The 24,153-nt window shown below is 51.1% G+C and overlaps 8 protein-coding genes across 8 annotated transcripts; 5 read left to right on the forward strand and 3 right to left on the reverse strand.

Moving 5' to 3' along the window:
* Positions 1-902: 902 nt before the first annotated feature.
* Positions 903-2,692, forward strand: N7462_003321 (AP-1 complex subunit mu; the record flags this gene model as incomplete). Its single annotated transcript, XM_057075047.1, has 6 exons — positions 903-941; positions 1,040-1,168; positions 1,294-1,523; positions 1,616-2,105; positions 2,179-2,553; positions 2,612-2,692. 6 exons carry the CDS (start codon positions 903-905, stop codon positions 2,690-2,692), a joined length of 1,344 nt encoding a protein of 447 aa, XP_056934552.1.
* A 6,357-nt stretch (positions 2,693-9,049) lies between these two features.
* N7462_003322 (URC4/urg3 family protein) lies at positions 9,050-10,862 on the forward strand (the record flags this gene model as incomplete). The annotated part of the gene is made up of 4 exons (XM_057075048.1): positions 9,050-9,385; positions 9,556-10,045; positions 10,122-10,717; positions 10,779-10,862. The coding sequence occupies 4 exons, from the start codon at positions 9,050-9,052 to the stop codon at positions 10,860-10,862; spliced, it is 1,506 nt and encodes a 501-aa protein (XP_056934553.1).
* A 937-nt stretch (positions 10,863-11,799) lies between these two features.
* Positions 11,800-12,908, forward strand: N7462_003323 (Rag GTPase GTR1; the record flags this gene model as incomplete). Its single annotated transcript, XM_057075049.1, has 2 exons — positions 11,800-11,993; positions 12,086-12,908. 2 exons carry the CDS (start codon positions 11,800-11,802, stop codon positions 12,906-12,908), a joined length of 1,017 nt encoding a protein of 338 aa, XP_056934554.1.
* An 815-nt stretch (positions 12,909-13,723) lies between these two features.
* N7462_003324 (single-stranded DNA-binding protein) lies at positions 13,724-14,315 on the forward strand (the record flags this gene model as incomplete). Its single annotated transcript, XM_057075050.1, has 3 exons — positions 13,724-14,013; positions 14,112-14,200; positions 14,269-14,315. The coding sequence occupies 3 exons, from the start codon at positions 13,724-13,726 to the stop codon at positions 14,313-14,315; spliced, it is 426 nt and encodes a 141-aa protein (XP_056934555.1).
* A 589-nt stretch (positions 14,316-14,904) lies between these two features.
* N7462_003325 (pheromone receptor) lies at positions 14,905-16,461 on the reverse strand (the record flags this gene model as incomplete). Its single annotated transcript, XM_057075051.1, has 3 exons — positions 14,905-15,250; positions 15,311-15,821; positions 15,897-16,461. The coding sequence occupies 3 exons, from the start codon at positions 16,459-16,461 to the stop codon at positions 14,905-14,907; spliced, it is 1,422 nt and encodes a 473-aa protein (XP_056934556.1).
* A 1,388-nt stretch (positions 16,462-17,849) lies between these two features.
* On the reverse strand, positions 17,850-18,057 carry N7462_003326 (uncharacterized protein; the record flags this gene model as incomplete). Its single annotated transcript, XM_057075052.1, has 2 exons — positions 17,850-17,965; positions 17,988-18,057. 2 exons carry the CDS (start codon positions 18,055-18,057, stop codon positions 17,850-17,852), a joined length of 186 nt encoding a protein of 61 aa, XP_056934557.1.
* A 393-nt stretch (positions 18,058-18,450) lies between these two features.
* Positions 18,451-20,019, forward strand: N7462_003327 (uncharacterized protein; the record flags this gene model as incomplete). The annotated part of the gene is made up of 2 exons (XM_057075053.1): positions 18,451-18,860; positions 18,936-20,019. The coding sequence occupies 2 exons, from the start codon at positions 18,451-18,453 to the stop codon at positions 20,017-20,019; spliced, it is 1,494 nt and encodes a 497-aa protein (XP_056934558.1).
* Positions 20,020-20,636: 617 nt separating this feature from the next.
* N7462_003328 (phosphatase family protein) lies at positions 20,637-23,885 on the reverse strand (the record flags this gene model as incomplete). Its single annotated transcript, XM_057075054.1, has 1 exon — positions 20,637-23,885. The coding sequence occupies one exon, from the start codon at positions 23,883-23,885 to the stop codon at positions 20,637-20,639; it is 3,249 nt and encodes a 1,082-aa protein (XP_056934559.1).
* Between the last annotated feature and the right edge of the window lie 268 nt (positions 23,886-24,153).

Raw genomic sequence — 24,153 nt, forward strand, 5'->3', positions numbered from 1 at the left:
TCCGCAGCATTTTCATGGCGTTTGATATATTTCCCGTCAAGACGGGGGGATTGACGAGCGGCTGAACTGGACTGGGCATAACCTTGTTCGATCGCCGCCGATTGTACATGTATTATTATTACTGCTCCCTGTGAGGGCTGTCTCTTTTTCATATTGATGTTGATTGCTTGTTTTTTCTGGCTATCTTTGCAAAATACCACACCTCTGAGAACTTCTCCAGTCAACTCAGGCCTTTCATATAGGCATTAGAACTCGGACATACTCGGACAATCCAAGTCCACTGAATTCCTTCTCGACTCAAATTGAATCAGTCAAAGACTTCAGAAGGGAATGTACGGTTCCTCTGACACCGCCCGCGTAACAGAGCAAAATACACGGCCAGCTCTTATGGAACCCTCTTTACGATGCCTAGTCTTCGCAACTCTGTATCGCAAGTTTAGCAATGGAGAACTGACAACTGGTCCAACAGAATGTTGGTAGCCGCAGAAAGCCACAAGGACTTTATACTGTCTTGCACTGTCTATTGAGAGCGTTGAAGAAAGAAAGAAAATCCGAAGGGAAGAAGCTCGCGAAGAGATTTTTATTTGGCCGCCAGCCACGCTAGTCCGCTTTGGGAAATGCTCCACTCAACTGCGGGCGACTTGTTTCTCGACTTGCTTCGACCGTCGGGCCTGGCTGCTTGCTACTTCCTGCGACGAGTCCCTCTCTTGCTTCGTCAATCATCGCTTCAGCTCTTTTTTCTAATCTTCAATATTCTCGACCGTTTCGCATTGATCATGTTGCAGTAGATTGCAGCATGCGGCTTGTTGTCAAATCGACCTCCCGCCTCCGACCCTGAGACCAGATAATCCACTCTCGACCGCTCCTCTACTCCAACAACCGCCATCTCCCATTGACACGCCATGGCGTCTGCTCTCTTCTTCCTCGACCTGAAGGGCAAGGTGGGTGTAACCGATAGCGCGAATTGGCCAGACGACGCAACCTCCCCATGCGGCCACCACCCATTGTATGCGGGGGACACCGCTGACACGCCGTACAGACCCTTCTGGCCCGTAATTATCGCGGAGACATCCCTATGTCCGCCGTCGAGAAGTTCCCTATCCTACTGAGCGAAGCAGAAGAAGAATCATCAGCTGTGCCTCCTTGTTTCTCCCACGAGGGAATTAACGTACGTTCTGCTCCTGTTCCATCCGGCCCACGCCCGGACGTCCTGCATCTGTCCCTATTCCCCTCCTTTTATTGTGTGTGCGCGGCCGGAGCCCAACTGACGCGAAACGGGGTCTCGATCTTCAGTACCTTTATATCCGCCACAGCAACCTCTACATTCTCGCCCTGACCAAGCGAAACACAAATGCCACCGAGATTCTCCTCTTCCTCCACAAACTTGTGGAGGTCTTCACCGAATACTTCAAGGTCCTGGAGGAGGAGAGTATCCGAGACAACTTCGTCATCATCTACGAGTTGCTAGACGAGATGATGGACTTTGGATACCCACAAACAACTGAAAGCAAAATCCTACAAGAGTAAGCCGTCCTTTCGATGCTTGAAAGCCCAGGGCACGTGTCGGTTTTACGATCGCAGTTCACTAATCTGTGGGTCTTCCCTTCCAACACAGATACATTACTCAAGAATCCCACAAGCTCGAAGTCCAAGCACGGCCGCCCATCGCCGTTACAAACGCCGTCTCTTGGCGAAGCGAAGGTATTCGTTACCGCAAAAATGAGGTTTTTCTGGATGTGGTCGAGTCTCTCAACCTACTGGTGTCGGCAAACGGGAACGTCTTGCGATCTGAGATCCTGGGTGCCATCAAAATGAAATGTTATCTAAGTGGCATGCCCGAATTACGATTGGGCCTAAACGACAAAGCCATGTTTGAGACCACGGGCCGCGCGACGCGGGGCAAGGCTGTCGAGATGGAAGACGTCAAGTTCCACCAGTGTGTGCGACTATCCCGATTCGAAAATGACCGAACTATCAGCTTTATTCCTCCGGATGGTGAATTCGAGCTTATGAGCTATCGTTTGAACACCCAGGTGAAGCCTCTGATTTGGGTTGAGTGCCTGGTGGAGTCGCACTCGGGATCACGAATTGAATACATGCTCAAGGTAAGATTGCCCCCCCCCCCCTTCCACAACTCTCTATTTTCCACTTTCTCTTACTCATACCTCGGAAATGCAGGCCAAGGCCCAATTCAAGCGCCGTAGCACCGCCAACAATGTCGAAATTCTGGTCCCAGTCCCCGAAGATGCTGATTCTCCCCGGTTCCGGACCAATATTGGCACTGTGCACTATGCTCCCGAAAAGTCGGCGATTATTTGGAAGATCAAACAGTTCGGTGGAGGCAAAGAGTTCCTCATGCGAGCGGAATTGGGTCTTCCATCTGTGAAGGGCGACGACGAGCACGGCGGTGGTATGACCGGTGGTTTTGGAGGCAGCATGGGCGGTGCTGGTGCAACTGGCAAGGCGAAGCGGCCCATCAACGTCAAGTTTGAGATCCCCTACTTCACCACATCTGGCATTCAGGTGCGGTACCTCAAGATCACCGAGCCTAAGGTATGTCACTGCTCCCTACTACGACAAATCATACCCATGATTGACTGGCCTCCAACAGCTCCAATACCCCTCCCTTCCTTGGGTCCGATACATCACACAATCCGGCGATATCGCCGTTCGCATGCCAGATGTCCAATAAGGCAAAGGGTGTTAGTTCATTCCTGCATGATTGATTTGTACAGCCTTTTTTTCACACACTTTATTTCGCCCTTCTTCATCCTTCTGCCATTTCCAATTCCTTGGATCTCCCCTTCCACCAGGCTTTATATTTTTGCGCTGCCGTCGAGGCCGGCCGGTCCGATAGATAATTCAATCCTGACGTTTGCTTGTCCTGGTCTTTGTGTAATTTGTAAGTACCACTGGCGTGAAATATAGACTGAATGGATTGGCTACTAGGGTAGCTTGGAAGTTTTCATCGTGGAAATCAAAGCTGCATGAAATATTGTAATCTTTCTGACTTACCCCCAAGTTGTTGACTTTCGCGCGCCTACCTGATCTCAATGCCCAGAGGGGTTTCAAGGCCCCTCGCCAGGTTGCTAACTTTGGGACATTAAGAAGGACCTCGGGGTAATGGTCAAGTTCACATATGCCTCAAACATCTGGCATGGAGAAAGGCTTTATTTAGTAATTATATGCAAAACTGGTGTTCTTATTATCGACAAAGAGGCTATATGCATTCAAAAGTCAGGTGGCGAAGGGCTTCAGAATCTGATTTCTCTGAAGAAATACTCTCAAGCATGGAGGGTCGATCACCGAGAGTTGTCATGATGGCCTTTACCATGCTTTATTGCTAAAACTCGACACGTGCCTCCGGGGATTACCCTATCAGTATGCCAAAGTAGTATACCGTACCTTTAAATTGAACCCCTTTCAGAATGCCTTTTGCTGCTACTAGGTCTTTCATACTCCCTCTATTGCCACCAGTATCGGTATCAATATCCAAGAGCTATGCAAGAACATATGCAATATTAATTGAAGTAGGAAACCTCTCTGGAGTCTGCTTGGCATCTATGCAATGAGCAATGGTTTGAGCTGCAGCATTGATTTTCCCGGAGTGCTGAGCAAGTGAGGTGGGCTCATTTGTCTCTCAAATAATTAGTCTGAAGCTGTGCCCGTTTCTGGGGAGGCAATTGCAGCCTCTCGGCACTTTAGCGTGAGCATTAAATGACTTACATTCGATACACAAGAGGCAAGGGTTACAGAGCATGTGGAACAGGGGCACTGAATGAAAAAAAAATCATGGGAATCATCCTTGTGATATATGAAGGGATTTAGGGTTCCCATAACAAAGGCTGGGATAGACGCTGCGAGACATTCACAAAAATCACTTAATTTAGTAGCTCATAAGACCTGAGGTTTATTTGGCAACCCCCGTGAGTTCGGAGAACACAAGTCTACCTGATAGCCGCGGGTCTTCATTAAAAGCTAATACAGTCTCAGCAGATATTGTACAGAGTTTATCATGTGTACATAGGACCCGAGGTTGATGTGGCTTCACTAGCAGATCGGACCTACCAAAAATACCCACTGTGGTAGTCCTCGGCGCTTCAGGATTTGTGCCTGCAGGGAAGACGATATATTCATAATTCGATTTTTAAAACAGGAAAACCACCTGTATATGAGCTCCACTCTCCCTCCTTATGTCGACCATGAACTTTAATTGTGCAGTTTCTCCATGAACAAGCTGAAGTACGTATCTCTGAAAGTTAAGACCTTTCCGGCCAACTTAACAAGTCCTGATCTTACTTAAAAAAAATACAATGAGCGGAATAAGAAGGCTTTGGCGAAGTACACGTAACCGCAAACCCTAAACACCCCAGATCATGGGGATCTGAGAGCAAATTGTCTTGGAGGTGCTCTGTCTGGGTTAGCATAGGCGGCAGGGGCAAAGCATTTACTGGATATGAAGATAGCGCGAATCCCGAGCACCCACGACCATGGTTCAGAGCAGCCCGATCGGTCGGCAAGCTTTCACCCGTGAATATCTATATAGATATATATATATAGCTCTTCTATTTGGAGGATTGGCACAGTCGTCAAAAACACCATTTTTGTGCGGAGGGAGAAGGTCAGGGCGCTGTGAGACTCGCGAAAGTTCCGAGACGGGCGCATTAGAGTTGGCCAAATAAGACTAATTAGCCGTGTCCGCCTGCCTGAGACGGCAGGCAGTGCAGTGCAATCCAATGTGAGTGGCCCGTGAAAGCTGAAGGTTGACATCGGTCGGGAGTTAATCGATAATACGAGGCCAGACACAAATAGCCTGGATAGCTTTCCATGGATGAGGGTGGAGCTGCCGCGGCGGTTCTCCCCGTCGACGATATCTGGGTAAACGAACCGTGCGAGGGCAGAGCTACCCTCAGTCTCCTGGGGCGGTAAATCGGGCCAACAGCATTTGCCCTTGTCTTTACAAATGAGGATGCAGACCAACTCCCTCTGTGATGTATAGTATCCACTTTTATTTCCCGTTGCTATGACATAGGTGTACACTCGACGGGTCTTCGACGACAATGGACTACGGAATGGAGGACTCCATGTTCCGATTCGGTGCGTAGTCGCATTACATCGAGCAAGAGACGTTAGCTGATGGGGCCTGTGGCTGGCAAAAGGACAGCCACATTGAACGGTCAGCGTGTACGCCGACACGTCAGGATGTGACGGTATATGCGAGCTAAGGGGACTCTATGTTGGTTTTTTTCCCTCCTAAGTTACAAGTTACTACACGGTATAAACAATCTCTATGATCTCATGAACAAACTCTTCAGGTGGAGGCGGGACCAGGAACTATAAACTGCAAGACACCGCTATGACGATTGACCACCACGATAGCACTAACCATTGCTGCTCTTCCTGCTTCTACATACCTATTGAAATATTTGCTCTTTTTTTTTTTCGCGGCGCGCACCGTCGGCAAGGCGGAGGGAATGGAGAACACGGCTTTCAGCGGAAAAAAAAAGGAAAAAAAAAATCCAGATCTCCGCTTTTCTGACAACAATAGCGGAGCCTTCGGGTAGAAAAGCCGCGCGGTAACGAATGAGAAACCCAGGTGCGTCGGTGGACCACGCTGCGGTACTGTTGACCATGTTGCCCCTGGCCGAGAAACAAGAGAGCGATGGCCATGGACCCTCTGCATTATTACGACAGCTTGCAGCTGCCCGTCTAATCGAGGACCCAGAAACCGACCTTGAGAAAGAGAAACCAGGATAGGAAACTTTATCACGTATGGAGAGATAATGTAGGTGATAGGCGATATTATACTTTCGCCCGTTGTGTCATGTTCATGGCTCTCCTGTCTTGGAACCTTCCTTTCACCACTCTTCCCTTGCTTTCCGGAAATGACAGGTCAAGCATCCCTGGACGTTAACGGGGCCTTCGAACGTGTAACTTGAAACCGCCGACCCAACAGTATGGCCAGGCCCGTGCTTCCCGCGTTAGCTGGGTCCCTTGGCTCGGTTGCTGGCGTGGTTGGTGACCGGGGAGTAGGGGTGCCCGCAACGGCGGAGATTACCAGACCCTCTTGAGGTCGGGTGCGATGATCACTTGTTGGTCCTTGCGAGGGGCCGTGTTTCTCTGGCTCCTCTCCCTGGTCGCCGTGTACGATTTGCTATTCCTTCTCGAGCTTGCGCCGTGAAAGAAGCGGTTGATCGCTAATGGGGGAGCAACCGCTCGAATCCTTCGGCGAATATTCCCGCACTGTCCACTATTCTAACAAGCCTCGTGTGCAGTCGGCGAGCGATCTAGACCGATTTAATTTATTCAATATGGTTAGCTAGGTGGCGAGGATTTTCTCATGTAGGAACGGTATCAGGGGATAAATATTATGATCCCTTGTGTTATATGCAGTACGCAGTACTCACCGGCGGACCATGGACGTCGTTCCGTGGATGGACGATCCCGAGCCAAGATCGGCTGTCGCGATGAAGTGGTACGATGGACTAGAGTTCGCCCAGTTCGCCCAGTTCACCCGCGCTTCGATGAGACAAAGGGAAGCGTGAATTGACACTCGTCCCTTGCATTCGGCCCTCCGATGCTAGTCCTGACTTGGGGACCACGTCCGCTGGGGCAGAGCCAGTACGGGGCCATGGCACCGATCGGACCAGTTGCCCGGTTATTCTACGGCCTCTAGAACCCGCAAATCATTCTGAGTTCTTACCCTGCGCGGCATAGACGCAGGACGAAGACATGACCATGCTGGGGAGGGAAGGGGGGGGGGATTGTGCATGATCCGGTTGGGTCATCCAATCCACTGAATTAATTCCGTACCTCTCGATTCTCCGGACTTCGGACATTTTGCTCTCGTTAAGCATGTGAAACCCCACGAGTCGCGAGGAGTTAATCCAATCCGACGGCGACAACATCTTATGTGAATCCATTGTGTGATATGCTCTTGTCCTCGTGCTCGCGCTTTCGGAGTCGTACGTGGTAGGTGTCGATGTATAGGTCGGTAGTCCTGACGCCACCTCGAGCCTGGAGATGAACGACAACCCACCTTGAATGCTCCTGTGCAGATGAATTCTATTTCGGACCTATGGTTATTTTCCCTCGCTATTTAGTTCGTTGTTCACGGTGAACCATAATCAGAAACCGAGCCAGCTAAACGCACTAAACCCGTCGGTTTCCCTGGTTCACCGAGGGGCATCGCACATCGCATGATCTAGATTCAGGGTTAGGGCGGGCCAGGCGAGCAGGACCCAGAATGGCCCTGGTCGGGGGCCGCCACCCCAAAAATCCTGTGGGCAATGCAATAATCCCTTGACGCCTATAGGTGTCGCCGTACTCCGTCCGGAGTACGGAGTATTGAGGGTGCCCAGGGAACCACACCTACCAGATGGCCCGCATCCCTGTTCCGTCCGTGCGTCGAGAGCCCTCTCTGGTTCCAGTTCCCACGTCGCGGATGGGCCCTAGGCTTGAATCTTGAATGAAAGTGCAAGACGACTGACTCTCATGCGATATACCCCGTACATCGTAGTGTCAGGCTACAGAAGAGGGGAAAAGGGAGGGAGGGAGGGGGGGGGGGGTTCATCGCCTTATCCCCTTTTCCGGAGCAGGTCTGATTGAGTGCCTCTCGCACTAGTGATCTATACACGTATGTACAGAGCAAAGCAGCCCCCCTCTCTCTCCCCCTCGTACAATTACTCTCCGTCCATACATGCAGTTCTGTTGTGCTCTTGTACCCTTGAAAGGGCCAACCACAGCACCAACCGTGGTTGTTGGTTTTGCTGACCCCCCCCCCCCCCCAAATTCCGATGATCCTGATCGTATACCCAGATACCATGTTGGGCCTTAGCTCGCGTGGATGCGGTCCCCCTAGAATCCGATCGGTAGAACCGACCTGATTTCGGGTCGCGAGTGGAGGGGCTTCCTGTCTTCCGGACCTCGCGCGGTCTACCGGTCTCATCATTATTTTGACCCGATTCGACTCCATTATTCGACTTTCGCCGAGCATCCTTGGTCGTGAGAGTCACCGGAACCGAAGCAGCCATCGAGTCCCGTCTCATGGGAAGATTCAGATTCTTAGATATGCCATCATGGTCGGGTCTCCACGATTCGCCCGGTCGACTTGAGTACTTGAATAGAACAATACAATTCACCATAATCAACCGGGTTCCAAGCCACGGCCACCTCGTTTGGGGCCGTACAGCAGTCCAGTAGCAAGTGTGTACTACTTGGAACCTGGCCGTTTCTCTGGAGTAGTCCCCCTCTGATCTCTTTTCCCTGCTTACTGGGTGATCGTAGAACTGTCTATCGTTTGGGGTCCTTATTCGTTCTTCCCCCTCTTCTTCTCTTTCCTTATTTTGCATCCAGGGGGATCATTGGGGTCGCGAGTTTCTGCTCAACTTTACAGTCTCCTTTTCGGCTACATTTGCCCTTCTTTTCTGGCTGCTTCACTCTTCAAACAAGCTAGCCTGGCCTTTTTCTGACGACATTCTGGCGATATCCAATTCATTTATTCCTCGGTCCTGGCCCTTGTGTCTTGACCTCCCCACTTTCTGAAGCCTGGATGGGGCTAGCGAGCTAGATTCGCTCTAAACCGTGGAGATTGTGAAGAGCCCGGCCACCGACCGGCCCCGCTTAGTGGTTAATAATAATAATACTGTAATATTTATTTTATTAGGAGTATTATTGCGATTTCGAAGCTTTGGGAAGGAGGAGAAAAAAAAACAATTCATGGAATTATCTATTTACTAAACCAGCTCGAGCGATTGACCTGGGCGAGGCCGAATAAAACCAAGAGGCGCCGAAGTGGCCTCGTTCGCCTTCAACACTGACCTCGAACCCCCCCCCCCAGCTCTCCAACTCTTCCCTCCAAGCTCTCGGGCTCTCTTGTGAACTCGCCGGGTGCTAGTTGATCTAGTTTTGCTGCATCGCCACCTCCTTGTGACTGTCCTATTTCCACTTTGAATTCTTCCAGCACCAGAGACGAGAAGAAAAGAGTAATCCGACACGACCGACTCATACCGCGCAGCCTCGCGCAAGAGCGCGCCCCCGAGAAACCGCCATGGGCATCTTCAAGCGCAACTCGAAAATCTCCGTCCAGAGTGACAGGGACGAGCAGGAGTCATTTGTCTCTGTCAACAGTGCCCGCACTTCCAACACGTCGCTCCGATCTCCCGGCTACAAGGGCAGTGGCTTGCCGGCGTCCATCCCCGAGATGCCCATCGCTCGACCCCCCGACCCGGCACTGGACCCCGCCGCGTATCTCCGAAGCATTCACGCCGTGCGCGAGCGCGCTACCATCGTCCTCAATCAGGCCAAGCGTAACCAACTCCGCCATTTTGACGTCGATATGTCGAAATTTCAGGCCACGGCTTCGTATGTCGTTTCAATCATTAAGGTAAATCATAGCGATCAATTTCGTCAACTGTCAAATCACCAATTACACCTTTGTACTCCCGACAACATGTAGAAGATCCGAGGAGCACGCTCGGGATCATAAATAACCTTCGTCATTTTTATGTTGCATTTTCGCTTGCTGGAAAACAAACTAACGCAATTTATATACAGCGAGATCATGCTCCAGATTATGAAAATATCCCCCCACATGGCCGCTGGCAACATTTCGATGTGGGCGGCAGGCCGCGCATCAATCAGCTCCTGCAGTCCTGGCCCAGCACCATTGATCAACAAGAGCGCACGCGGCGCTTGATCGACCTCTTCGTGGTATCTGTCCTGCTCGATGCAGGTGCGGGCACCAAGTGGTCGTATAAATCCAAGGAGTCCGGCAAGGTGTACTCGCGCAGCGAGGGTCTGGCCGTTGCCAGTCTCGAAATGTTCAAGTCCGGATTGTTCAGCAGTGATCCCACCGAGCCATGCCAGGTCGATGGGGCCGGCCTGAAGAAAGTCACGATCGAGAAGCTGGCCAAAGGGATGCAACATTCGGAACAAAATCCACTCGCCGGCATTGAGGGACGTGCGGGGTTGTTGGTGCGTTTGTCGGAAGCGCTAAACCATCAGGACTTTTTCGGAGTCGATGCTCGACCGGGTAACATGCTAGGTAAGCTTTTGTGCTCTTCTCAATCGATCTCTCCGTTTGGCATATGAGGCTGACTCCGGAGCTTCGCCATGAACAGACTATCTTCTCTCCCACCCGTCAACACTCGCCTCATCCGTCCCCATCGTCCCAATTACCACCCTCTGGACGGTTCTTATGGATGGTTTCTCATCCATTTGGCCTCCGTCGCGGACGCAGATCGACGGTATCTCTATCGGCGACGCCTGGGAATGCTCTGACTTGCCTCGATCCCCGCCTGCGCAGCCTTGGGAAAGCATCATTCCTTTCCATAAACTGACCCAGTGGCTTTGCTACTCAATCATGGTGCCCATGTCCAAGTTAATGCAGATCCACTTTGCGGGCAGTGACCTGTTGACGGGGCTTCCGGAATATCGTAATGGTGGTCTGTTGATCGACATGGGCTTGCTGAGCCTAAAACCGGACGATACGGAACGCGGGCTCCAGGCTTTCAGGGAGAATGCGCAGATCAAGGGACAGCCTAATATGGAGGTGGTCCCCTTGTTCTCTACAGATGACGACGTCATTGTGGAATGGCGCGCTGCCACGGTGGGCTTCTTGGACGACTTGCTTGACGAGGTGAACTCCCAGCTGGGACTGACCGACTCGGAAGAGCAATTGACCTTGGCACAGATGCTCGAAGCGGGAACATGGAAGGTTCGTAACTTTTGTCTCTTGTGGTTCTTACAGTAGTTCGTGTTCTAATAACTGATTTTAGGGTGGTCGCGAAATCGCCGAAGTGTCAAGGCCCAACACCAAAGAGCCACCCATCATGATCCGTTCGGACGGGACGGTCTTCTAATGCCCTGTATGGACGATTTAATGGACGATTGAATATCTGGCGGGCACCAATTCCATGATTTTGATTTCCCTCTCCACAGATTGGTGCCCGTCCTTATGAACATTGATGACGACCTTTTATTTGATCCCTTCAATTCTTTGTTTTCTTTTTTGCCCCAATTTTCTTCCTATTGACCTCTTTTTGATATGTTATTTTTTTTTCTTTTTGGCTGGATATCTCGGTTTTTGGCCTCTTTCCTTCCATCCTCTTCATGCTCCGATTGAGGCCTTTCGCATGCATAGCGTGCCGTTGTGGCTCGTGTCTGTGTTTCCTTTTCGGATACCATTTCCTGATACCTGACTGAGGTCAATTTTTCAACTTGTCTTTACTACTACTTCAAAATCATTATGACCTTGTTTTTCTGAAAATTTGGATGTTAAAAGTATCTGAATGTACGGGGAATGTTATGACCCCAATTTCATCCCCACTGTATGCCTGAACTATGTCGTCATCCCGCTACCTCACCTATGAAACCAACTGGTCCAAATCGCTGGCCTGGTCGAATGGGGATCGCTGAAGACGAAGAAAAAGAAAATTTAAGTGGTTGAATTAATACTATATTACCTTGAAAGCAAACGCGCTTTGATCAAGCCAATGACCTCATCCCGATTAACGCCAATCTCAGTCAAACCCTGGTCACGTGGGTATTCACCGGGGCGAGGTTGATCCGTCACTCCGCATCTGAAGGCTGGAGCTACACAACTCCTCTCTCCCTCCTCTCGTCCCCCAATTCCTTTGATAAGACCGAACAATGCAATTTGACTAGTGAAGCCAGGCCACATAACGACCTGAACCTCTTGGTATCCTTATCAATTTAGAGGCGCGTCTCTCAGAACAACTCGAGTTGGCCCCCGCTCCTGCGGGGCATCCGAGCTCAGCAGCTACCCCGATCGACAGCATGGACGCCCGCAAAAAGAAGAGGAAGGTCCTGCTTATGGGCAAAAGCGGCTCTGGGAAGTCGTCTATGCGTTCTATCATCTTCAGCAACTATGTCGCCAAAGATGTTCGCCGTCTCGGCGCCACAATTGATGTGGAGCACAGTCATGTCAAGTTTATGGGTAATCTGACCCTCAACCTGTGGGATTGTGGAGGGTAAGCGCCGCTTTTACTCCTTTCTCTTGTCTTCCAAGGATTTCGGGAGTATTGCATGACTGACCGGGTGGACTGCCGCCATCATTCTCCAGACAAGATGCCTTTATGGAAACCTACCTCGCCTCTCAGCGCGGCAACATCTTCTCTGACGTTGCCGTCATGATATATGTGTTCGACATCGAATCCCGTGAAGTCGACCGCGACCTAGACACGTATAATGCAATTATTGAAGCACTTCGTGAATTCAGCCCTAATGCATATGTCTTCTGCCTCGTGCATAAGATGGACTTGATTCAGGCAGAGCACCGGCAGCGCATCTACGAGGAACGATCAGCACTAATCCGCTCTCGCTCCGAGCATTTCCGCGTTGATACCTTCGGCAGTAGCATCTGGGACCAGTCACTATACAAAGCCTGGGCGGGGATCGTGCACAAGCTAATCCCGAACCTGACGGTCATCGAGCGGTTCCTCAGTGCTTTTGCGAAGAAGATCAACGCAGAAGAGGTCATTCTCTTCGAGCGCTCAACTTTCCTCACCGTCACATCCGTCACTTCGGATGTGGGTGACCTGAACCCGATCTACGACCGCCATGAACGCCTGTCCAATATTATGAAAGCCTTTAAACATTGCGCCGCCCGCAACACCCTCACCACCCCTGCTTCAGCCGGCTTCGTTGTCATGCACACCAAAACCCCCCAATTCAACATTTTTCTCGGCCGCTTCACCGATAACACATATATCTTCCTCGTTGTCCCGCCCGGCGAGGCTGCCTACAACTGCGCCGTCTTGAACACCATGCTCGCGCGCGAGGGCTTCTCTAAAGCCGCCGCCGGTGGCCGAACAGACGGATTTCCCCTACCGCCTCCCGAGACGCCCGATGACCACGCTGAGAATGGAATCTCTGCCCAAGCATGAAGGGCAAGTGAACAATTTCCCACTGGTCTCTGTCTGTTTTGAAGCGTTCTGATGTTCATGTCATGTACAACCAGCATGGTTTTTCTTTTTTTTTCCCTTTTGGCGAGGTTGGTTCACAATTTTTGAGGGCAGAAAAGTTTTCCCACTTACGAGCGCTGATACTCAACGGCGTTGCGGTACGAAGATCAATGCATTTCTTCTATTTTCTTCTTTCTCTTATCCTCTTCTGTCTCATATTCTTTCTGGTCTTACCGAGAGCCGAGATACCCTACTTAGCCTTGTGCAAATATTTCCTCACTCGTTCCCTATTGCTTTTCGATTTATGCCATTGCTTTTCTAGTTAGGGAGCTAGTAGTTGAATGATATACTGTGGTTGAACAGGTAGTATTATTATCAACAAAAACCCCACCATCGCTGCTTTCACTAGCTACACTCCTCACCCGCAAACTAGCCCACAGGGGTTTGAAAGAAATCTTCGTGGCCAACCTGGAGTTTCTCGTAATGAAATGGCGGCTGTAGGCAAAGAAAAGAACCCCATGTGTACCTTGACAAGTGCGGTCTTCTAGGCTATTCAGGTAGGCATTAGGAGGTATCGTCGCCATTGATTCACATCTTGCAAGGTAGTGAGTTGACTATATCGTCAATAACGTCCCGATCCGGTCACAATCACATGACCACCCCACGCGCGCGGTCCGCGTCGACGTCAACCGCAACCGCGAATCCCCTGAACGCCAATTCCCCGGTCTCCATCCGACAGCCCACCTGACGAACCTTACCTTTCAACACCTTGCAATCCCATCCTATTCAACTTCATAATGTCCGCCTTTGCCTCTCTGCGTCCCTCGCTGCGCCTGGCCAACAACGCCGCCCAGGCGTCGCGCGGCTTCAGCTCGTCCGCCTCGCGCTCCATTGCCCGCATGATCGTCACCGGCCGTCTGGCCCATGAGCCCGAGCTCCACGCCACCTCATCCGGCCAAGACGTCATCAAGTATGCTGTTGGTAGCTCGTATGGGCCCAAGGACAACCGCCAGACCAGCTGGTTCCGCGTTTCAAGCTTCACGCCCGAGGGCCCTCAGCGGGATTTCATCATGAGCCTGCCCAAGGGGTATGTAATAAATCCGGGGCTCGACTTAAATCACTGATGTGCCTCTGTGAATTGGTGCCTCGTTATAATTGCTAACATCGGTTCTTTTTGATTTATAGTACCCTCGTCTACGTGGAAGGTGATGCCAGCTTGCGCGTCTACGAGGATGCCGACGGCAAGAAGCAGTCCTCCCTGAACATTATCCAGCGTAAGTGCTCCTGGCATCCACACCTGGCCCAATTGCTGGCAAAAAAAAAAAAACTGACAATCCGGCAGGCTCGCTCGAGATCCTCAGTCGCCCCGCCAACATCGAGGAGCAGTAAACGGTGTAAATTGAATTGAATGCTTTACTCACGTTCATATAATACCTATCGACGCTATGAACCGGCCGCGTCGGGAGTTCTTTTGGGAGAGGCGGACGGCTTTAGACGGTTAGGTTGGTGGTGGTTTTGTTCTGGCTGGGCTGCGCATGGTTGTTCGTGGCTTGGCATGGTCTCTTCTCCGGACGAGAGGGAATGAATGACCTCGTGTTTATTTTGCTCTGTGAATCTATTGTACTAGTATACCCTGAATACACTCCGTTCTCCTGGTTATGTGTTTTCTGCCTTGTATTAGCCGGATTGAGGCTTCGCAACCAATCTGGCCATCTGCAGTCGAGGGTTCGCGATTATCCTACTGAAAATGCGGAGCAATGCAATTACAGACAGCATCGACTTTCATATTTGAAAAGGGAACAAAAAATCTTGAAACTAGAGACAACTAATATACATTGGACCGTGCTAAATCAGTCCATGTCTAACTAGGAATCTCTAGTAATTATTAATTAATCCACGGTAATCACGGGTGCACAATAATTCAGGGGAAAAGAGAATGGGGTTGGTTGGTTCATGACGCCAATCAACACAGGCACAACTAAATCTGGACCTCGCTATTCTGGCTTAGAACCTGCTTGACCCGAATGATGTCCACATGCTGGGTTGAACTCGGCTCGGGCGGGATCTCGCTGCTGGGTCGACTCTGGCTTGTTCCGGCCCAAGCGTTGGTGCAGACAGTGGGTGCCGGGCCAGATAGATCTTCCAGAAGGGTGTCTTCATCATGGCGACGAACAGATCTTTTCTTTCTGAAGAAGGGAAGTGAACTGAAAATCCTACGGCGTTTGCGCGTATCGCTACCGCCTGAAGGGTTATACGATGATCTACCCTTCTCGAGATCATAGCTACCGCTGGTAAATTGTGATATAGTACCATTGTGCCGACCACTACTCAGCGTTGTCGTCAGCTTTTTTCTGAAGAAGGAACGGTTATACAATCCCACATACCTAGAAGATCGCTTCTTCCAGTTGAATAGGAGCTTTGCTCGGCTCACGGTTGTTCCCACCAGAGTCGCGGAGTTGTGCGTGGTCGACGGAGCAGTTGTTCGAGAGTCTGCCAGCCGAAGAGCGTTGGGGAAACAGTATCCAAAGCCAAGGCAACGGAAGAATGTTCGGTAGATGCGAGTAGCATCGCGACCAAATCCGAAAAAAATGAACAACAAAAACCCTGCGGCAACGGGGCTCCAGCGGTCGAAGAAAACCACTCCTTGGGCTGGGTATTTGATAATAATATCCCACCGCGGACCATGCATCATGGCCCATGAGTAGCGATGCCACGGTAGTGAGGCCTTGATGTTTACGTAGAGAACGTATCCTTCGACGGGTAAAATAGCTAACAGCATGGTGCAAGCGAGAGCAAGGAGTCGCAGGAAACCCGACTTGCTCATTTTGCTATTGGCAGATCTCAGGATAAATCCGAAGTCGCTTCGATACTTGTGAACGCGAAAAAGGACGAGGCCTGAGAACCAGTCAGCCAATGTCAGCTGTGGGCCACGAAAGGGAAAACCGGGGGGAAGGGGGTTGTTTGACATACAGCAATAGTATGCAGCAATTAAGCAAAGAATCGGTGGCCACATGAAAGCCAACACAAAGCTTACCCAGCTTTCGTCAAAGTTATTTACGCATCCCGAAATGGCGAAGAGTAGATAGCGCGACTTTTGCCACACGACATGTGTGATCATCGCGATAATTGGACCGACAACACAGACGAGCAGCTCAATGGATCTATTGCGCCAACGCTGGCTTCTTGTCGGCACCATTGTAGCGCAGCTAGTATCAAGGACGATTGCAAGACCCCGGAAAATGCCAATGAGGCAGCCCGGGTAGGCGACATATGAACCTACCATGATCTTGATTTCAATGTCACAAAGACCAGCACCACTCCACCACGAGCTCACACTGTCCGTGGGCCAGATGAGAGCGTTGATGATGTTGAATAGGTTGAGAACAATAGTCCAGCCGATGAGACTCGAGGCGGGGAGGTTGCGGTTCTTCGCATGAAGAATGAGCGGCGTGATGCAAACAACTATGGCGAAAGATGATAACACAGGGAGGACCACTGCCGTCGCATAGCGCTTGTTGAGGTTGATTTCGTCCATGATCAGGTTAATGTGATATGGCGAGAGCGGGTTGGTTGTTCCTCGATGTGTCAGAAGGTGGGTATCTCCTTGCTCGATGGTTTCATGGTTCTTTTTCTACAGATGAGGTTGAGAAGAGAAATTCTCTGAGAGACAAGCTTCCTCTCATTTATAGAGAATGAGCCAGGCTCATCCTTCGTTAGTATATTGCTTTATGTCAGGCTGGCAATTCCCAGGGGTAACGGTGAAGAGCACGCCGCCTGGCAGCAGGAGCTCCAGAGACACCGAGGAAGCTAAAACGACCTGAATAGACGAGAAACAGCCTGGATCTCGAGACATATTCTCACAAGAAGAAGGAGACTGTGACAGTGCCGCGTAGGCAGAGTTTCACTTCGGTGTGAGGCATCAACCCTAAGACCCTCGTTTTGCGACAACAGCAGAACATGGCCACTGAAGCAGGCAAGAGCAGCCTATTGAATCAAACAGGCACAGCATTTCAAACGAGGATTAGGGGCGTGAAAGGTGAAGAGCTGAGCCTAGAATTCGAATCGGCCCAATCAACCGGACTAAAGATCAGACGCTAGACCAGATTGAGGGGTCCATAGGATCTATGCAGGCCTGTTTTGGGTGACAAAAGGTGGGCCGGGCTGAAGCCACTTCTATCACCTGACACAGGGGAGGGGACTGCCTTACAACTCTCTACCTTGCTCCCTCTCTCTAAATGGGATGCCTTTTTCATAAGCTCAGATGAGATCAAAATCATGAAATAAAGTAGTGAAAAGTGGGTCTTAGCTGGCCCGGTCAGAAAGTCGCTCCTGGTCGGCCGGTCTGTTGTCCACGTTTTTGGGAAATCGGAAGTCTGGGGAACACAGCTCGATTGGTGCATAGCGCAATAGAGTTACTCGGATCCACTTTCGGGGTCACTAGCTCAGATGGAATCAAAGAACTCCCTTTCTTTCATGCGGAAATACGAAGTTTGAGGCCGATCCAGAGCATGGAGCGCGGCTGACATATATACGTATATATTTCCACGATATCTGTACGAGTGTTCTGGGCTGAATGACATATGTCAGTCCTAATAATTGTAAGAAAGTCGAATAAACTCGAGGAGACTATTCGGTATGTGTTTATTGGAAGTTTAAAACCTTGCATCAGATAGCAGCCAAAGAAATCACACACGCGCTGGCCGTCCGGGTGCATGATTCTGACTCTTTGACAACATCATGATATACGAGGCTGACAGGATCTAGAAACGCGCGAACTATATGAGCAGACGAGGAGAATGCAGGGTTCATGGAGGCTTAAAAAAGATAACAGCTGAGTTCACCGCTTGTTGATTATAATAGCGGATCAAGAATCAGTAGAGGGCACCCGGATAATTCTGTCCTCGTAATGGTTCTTTTAACACTTTACTGTTTGCCCACCCTTCGAGGTGATTGACCAAGAGGTCCTTTCCCTAGCCTTCCATGGCCCATATAGAGGCCTTCCATTTCAGGCAGACGATGATAATCGGAGTTATCCTGAGCTATCGAGAAGAGAAGACTTACCAGCCAACCAGTGGCCGCCCAAAATTGCAATTGCAGCCAGATCGGTGAGTCCTACAGATTCTACCGCCATGGAGGCAGCAGCAGCAGGTTTCACTGTTGGCAAATGGACGGGGGCCATGCGTCTAGTGGGGACTCGGGTTCCAATTGGCTCCGGAAATTGATAACCAGGCTAGTTGAAGAGTCGAGTCGAGCCAAGTCGGGATAAAAAATACGATGGAAAGTGGAAACAGGAAAGAGTGCGCAGTTGGCGAAGAAGCAACGTGACCGGCGAGCCGTGACGCCAGTGACGACGCCACCGAACAAGCTGCAACCTGCCGATCAGCCTCGGCTGGAGTCCCTTACCAATAGCCCCGACGACACTGCAGCTGCCCAACTCCAACGAACCCCTCCACAGCTTCAGACGAACTGCTGCTTGCCCGACACCGTGTCGGATGTTAAATATACCTCGCATTTCCGGCTCATCATGGCTGATCGGCCTTCCTCGCCTCCGCCCTCCACACTGTCGCCCCGCACTACGGGCCCATCCGCCTCATCACTCCGCCGCCGGGGCCTCCCCGGGCGCGCCGCAACTTTCATAGACGGCCCTTCCTCAGACTGGGCACAACGACGCAACTCGACTCTGTCAGACTCGCTCTCTGAGGCACGTAACTCAATCCGATCTTCGACAGATGATCTGTTTCTTCCACGGGTCGCGCAGAAAGACCAGGCCCATGTTGCGACTGAAGAATCCCACTGGCACTCAGCGCCGCTGGGCCTGGCGCTGTTGCCCGCAATCGCCGGGGTGTTCTTTCAAGATGGAAGCTCATTCGTGACTGATATGACCTTATTGGTGCTTGCGGCGATATTTCTAAATTGGTCTGTCCGGCTACCATGGTACGTGCATGCGAACCCTTGGAAGAATGAGAAGTAGTAGAGATATACTCGCTCAAAGCTGACAACATACTGCAGGGACTGGTATCGTTCCGCACAAGCAATTCAGCGCAAGGACGGGAAGTTTGACCCGGCTGTTGAAGGGATAATTGATAATGAGATGGACCAGAATGAAGAAGCAGTCGACGCGCAGGGAGACTCGCAGAGAGACTCGCAGCAGCCTCAAAAGCACCCACGGGTATCTGTAGAAGCCCAAGCCATCAGAGAACTCCAGATCCACGAACTCGTCGCTCTTGCATCATGCTTTATCTTCCCTGTGGTTGGCACATGGCTCCTACACGCTATTCGATCCAGTTTATCTCGGCCGTCCGAGGGCCTTGTCTCAAATTACAACTTGACCATCTTCCTGCTGGCGTCCGAGGTCCGCCCCTTTGCGCACCTTCTCAAACTCGTCCAAGCGCGCACTCTCCACCTCCAACACATCGTAGCATCAATCCACAGCGAGGACTTGAATCCAGAAAAGCTCCAGGATCTCACCAAGCGCCTCGAAGAATTGGAAGCGCATGTTGCTGAGGCTGCTGCTGCTCGCCTTGCCGCATCCTCTGCACCGAAGGCCGACCAACCTCCATCTCCAGAAGCCAACGACGTTCCATCTATAATCGCCCAGGCCGTTGATGAATCTCGAAAGGCCCTGAATCCGGACATCGAAGCCCTCAACCGCGCTGTTCGCCGCTACGAAAAACGCACCGCCCTCGCCACTCTCCAAGCTGACACCCGTTTCCAGCGGCTTGAAGCACAAACTCGCGACGCGATCGCCCTCGCCGCAGCTGTGCAGCGATCTAGTGCATCACGCCGCCAAAGTTACGCATTCATACTTTTTGACTGGGTCTGTGCATGCATCGTTGTGCCTGCACAACTCGCGTTATCTATCCTTAATCTCCCTGGCCGCATCGCAAGTAGCTGCTTACTTGCTGCACAGCGACTACTAGGTCGTCGACATCCGACCCCATTGCGCTCAAAATCTAGCAAAGGCAAAGCCAGATCGGGTATTGGGTCTAAGCTCTCCCCCCAATCTGCACCAATGTCCAAAGCGCCGGCTTTGCCGTCGCTTACCCAACAGCAGCACCAGTCGTTTGAGTCTGCATGGGGTGCATCTCACTAAGCTTGGCTATACATGTATACATGCTTGGTGTGGTATGAAACAGCTTCTTTTTTATGTGACATGAGCATTCTTTCGGAATTTTCTTCTTCTCTTTGGTCTAGATCGCTCGGGAATATTTTGACAGTATTTATACCCGCTTCTTTCTTTCTCTTTTTCAATAATTCAGTGCAGGAACGATATGGTCAGGAATCGGGTGCAAGATGCAGGATATTTTTATTGTATATATACTTTTCTTTCTCGCCTCCTCTACAAGACACTAATGAACCGAATTTGTTCTGGCTCATGACCACTGGACAAGTCTATAAATAACGTTATCTACCAAGAACACTCGCGACAAATACCTCATTTTGACGATGACAAATATTGAAAAAAGCATGATCCAAATATAAACAAGAAAAGTAACGCAAACAGAGCAGATATAACCCCGTGACAGAGAGGAGAGCAGAAGGCAAAGTCTATGAGACCTATACTGGTTCAAGTATACAACAAAACCCAACGCACTCAATCCTCAACAGGGGCTACCGACGCTTCAGACCAGGCATACAAACTTTACACCTCAAATGTCCTGTGCCTCCCGTCTTGATTTCACATTGAGCCCATATAATGACTTTACTATTCTAGGCCCTTCCACCGGACGGGCCACGCTCATCGACCCCAATCATCTTCAGGAATGGCTCGATAATGCTCTTTCGCCGCTCATCGGATGCTCGGCGCTCCTTGTCCTTCCCTGGGACCGGCACGGCCGCCGAGATGAGTACCCGCGCAAAGATAGAAGCTAGGGCCGCCTCAACAGCTTGTCGGCGCGCCACAGCGGGCGCATTACTGGGTGCACCGCTTGCAGATGCATCAGACCCGGTGGAGGAGGCTGGCGAGCGTGGCTTGCGGCGGAAGCTTCCCGCGGAGATGAAAGCAGCAGCAGAGGCTGGCGTTGGTGGTAGTGAGGCTTGAGAGCCTGATTGTGTCAGACCCTGGTCCTGGTCCTGGGCCTTTTTGGCGTCCAAAGTTGATGATTTTTGGCCTTTGGAGGGCGATGAACTTGACGGAAGCTGAGAAGCCGATGGGACCGGCGCTACTTCGTTGGCAATTCGGGCCAGCATGAAAGTGACGAAGGTAAAGGAGACGCTGTGAGCAGGTGAGTATGCCAAGCTTTCGAGGACCCAGGCTTGGATCTCTTCCCAAGACCGGGGCGGGGCTTTAGACTTCTCGCGGGAGATCATTTGCTGCTCCATTGCTTCCCAAGTAGATGCTGTGACGATCCCATCACTGAGGGAGTTGAGGAAGGTGAGTATGGTTTCTGAGAGGATTTCAAGACGGTGGAGAGAAGGAATTTCGGGCTTGAAAATGCTTGATAGAGAGTAGTTTGTGTCGAGGGATTCGCGAACTGCGGCTAAAAGAGGCGCTCGCTCATAGGGATCAGTCAGGGTCCAAGTATCGGGCTGGAAGGGCCAGGCAGTGCCAGCTGGATCCTTCATCCAGGGCGCTTCTTTTTCTTCGGTCTCGCTGTTGGTCATGCTCCATTCCGCGACAGCACGTTCGGCCAATTCCGAGATTGACTCGGTCAGTCGAAAAAGTTCTCTTGGTGCCGAAAGCCGAACTTCTGTGGCACTCATTGATGGGTGGGATACTCCGTCGGTTGAAAGACTGCGGGCTCCATCCTCAGGCATGCGGGTCAATTCATCCACGCTACAACCAAAGCAGGTTGGCAACCAATTACCAGAAACAGGGATGAAGTGGTCACGGCCGCAATCCACATGGAGGACCAGAATTTCTTCCAGCTTGACTTTTTTCAGATTGAGCAGACGAACATGCTCGATGCGCCGAACATGCGCCGTGACATCAACGTTGGCCACTTCTCCGGGGAGTAGAGTATGATCGCAGGCCGGTGCAGTTGTCTTATCTGAGGGGTTATTCTCTGAAGGCTTTTCGACATGGATATCGAGCCAAGAAGGGTTTTCGGTGGTATCATCGGTTAGGCTAGAGCGCTCAGCAAATGAGAATGTGGCCGGAGAACCACCTGTGTTGGCAACGGTCAAGGTGCGGTGAATCGGCACGTCGAAAGGAACTTGACCGAAATCCACGGCATTTGGGTCCTGGTTTGAACGATTTCCATCGGTATGTGTGTCTACTACGACCGTCAGGCCAGGTCGGGCCTCATTCTCAGCCTTGTCTAATTCCCGGACGACTTCTTGATGGACCTTGGCCTTGAGACTAGGATTGACGGCATCAAAAGTGAGTGTAAAGATGGCATCCAAGGGCTTATGGTCTGAAGATAAGATCCCTTGATGTGAAACATAGTGATCCAGGCGGATGGGATCCTCAGAAGTGTCTTCAGAGGCAAGCGAAGACTCATCTGCGCGATCTTCATCTGAGATATACTCCTCCCCTCCTGCGGCACCGTCGAAACCATCAACCTCCGGGTCGTAATCGAACAGGACATTGTCATCAGCAACTGCCTTATCAAACCCACGGGCTTCCATTTCCTTGTCTCTTTTGCGCACCTCTTCCATTTCCCGGTCCAGCTGCTCATGCTTAAGCTTGTCGCGGCGAGTGCGATAAAGGATTCGATCACACCAGCTAGGACCACGATGTTTCTCACTGGAATCAAACATCGCTACGCTTCCAACGTCATATTTGTAAGTTGGCAAGAAGGAAATCTGACCCTCGTTCCATCCTTTGTGGAAGGCTGTTCCCTTCTTCTGTTGTATTCGCAGCTGATCATGGACAATCAAAGATGTAATCGTGGTCTGCAAGGATGCAGGATCGTTATGAGGGTCGATTTCTTCGTCGGTAACAGGCTCAGGTTTCTCTTCTCCTGTCAGAAATGTTGGTGATGACGGAGCTCGATCCGAGGAATCTCCGCATGATTCACGGCGACTAGCAGGTGTGGTTTGCCTTTCTTGACGAGCAGTATCGTAGGCATTCACTGTGTGTCGTGCCAAGACGGAGCGCACATCATCGCCAGGGATATCGTCCAGCCGGTAGTTAAGATCCCCAAACCAGAATGCGAAATCCTCATCGCCAATACTGTCAAATGCATCGCCTTGTTCCGGGTCTTCAGAATCCACTGGATCGAATTTCGCACGCGACGCGATCTGGGACGCATCCCAGTTGCGCCGTTCCAGACTTCCTTTGTCCGATCCTGCAGCCAAATGGCAGTTCACAAAGACCAACCGCGTAGTCTCTCCAAGGACCAGGCGTGTTGCAACACCACCTTTATTCCCCATATAACCCATCAGTCCCGTCCCAACGTAGGTGCTGCTAACGGATGAGACGCTTTCTCTGATTGCCGGGGATGCATAGATGACCAGTAATAGTCCAATGAGCTGGACTTCCGAGACAAGTTGATATCCCGGAGGGAGTGCTTTGTGAACGGCTTCTTTCCACCTATTTGCGGGTCCTGCATCAGTATATGGCCGGAGAGCTTCCGCTGGTGAAGAAACATCCACAACCTCCTGCAGGCCAAGGACATAGAGATCAACTTCCTCGGGGCTACACTGGAATGGCGCCGCGGTGTTCCCTTCACGCTGTCTTTCTTCCTCATTACTTGGAGAAGAATTGCCATCTGTGGTCACATTCTTCTTAAACTGTGTGCCTTTGAAGCCCGAAAACTTCTCGCATACCCCCTGGCCTTGAACGAACCATTTCCCGACATCTTTCTCGGTACCGGAGATGGCGGCCACGTTCCACGTACCAACCTTGACTCGAATCGTCCGCCGTCGAGTATATTCCGCCTTTCTGGCTTTCACGGCGCGCGACAGTGATGACAGATCTAGAGTCGGGTTGTCGGTGTTCTCCACCTCCTCAGACGCATGCTCCCTCGGGTCTGGCCCGGCAGGCGAGGCCGGGGGAGGGTCTCTAACAGACATTGAAAATGAGATGGAAATTCAGGGTCAATGAAAAAATAAGGATATTCGCATGGCTCGGAAAGGCTCGGATGGTGAATGCGACGGGTTTTATATGCTCCGGTTCTATAGAGACGCGCCTTACCGCTCTTCGGGGCGCTTATATGAGGTTCTCAATTCCCAGCCGAAGGAGAGAGCAATATCGCTTGCTTGTTGTAGAGTCGTAATGCAGGAATATTGAGGAGAACAGGTCGTTCTGCGAAGACCAATTGTGTAAGGTCGGTGTTCGAGG

The sequence above is a fragment of the Penicillium macrosclerotiorum genome (assembly GCF_028827735.1).
Source record: "Penicillium macrosclerotiorum strain IBT 26536 chromosome Unknown utg000003l_segment0_segment0, whole genome shotgun sequence".
NCBI lineage: Eukaryota > Fungi > Ascomycota > Eurotiomycetes > Eurotiales > Aspergillaceae > Penicillium > Penicillium macrosclerotiorum.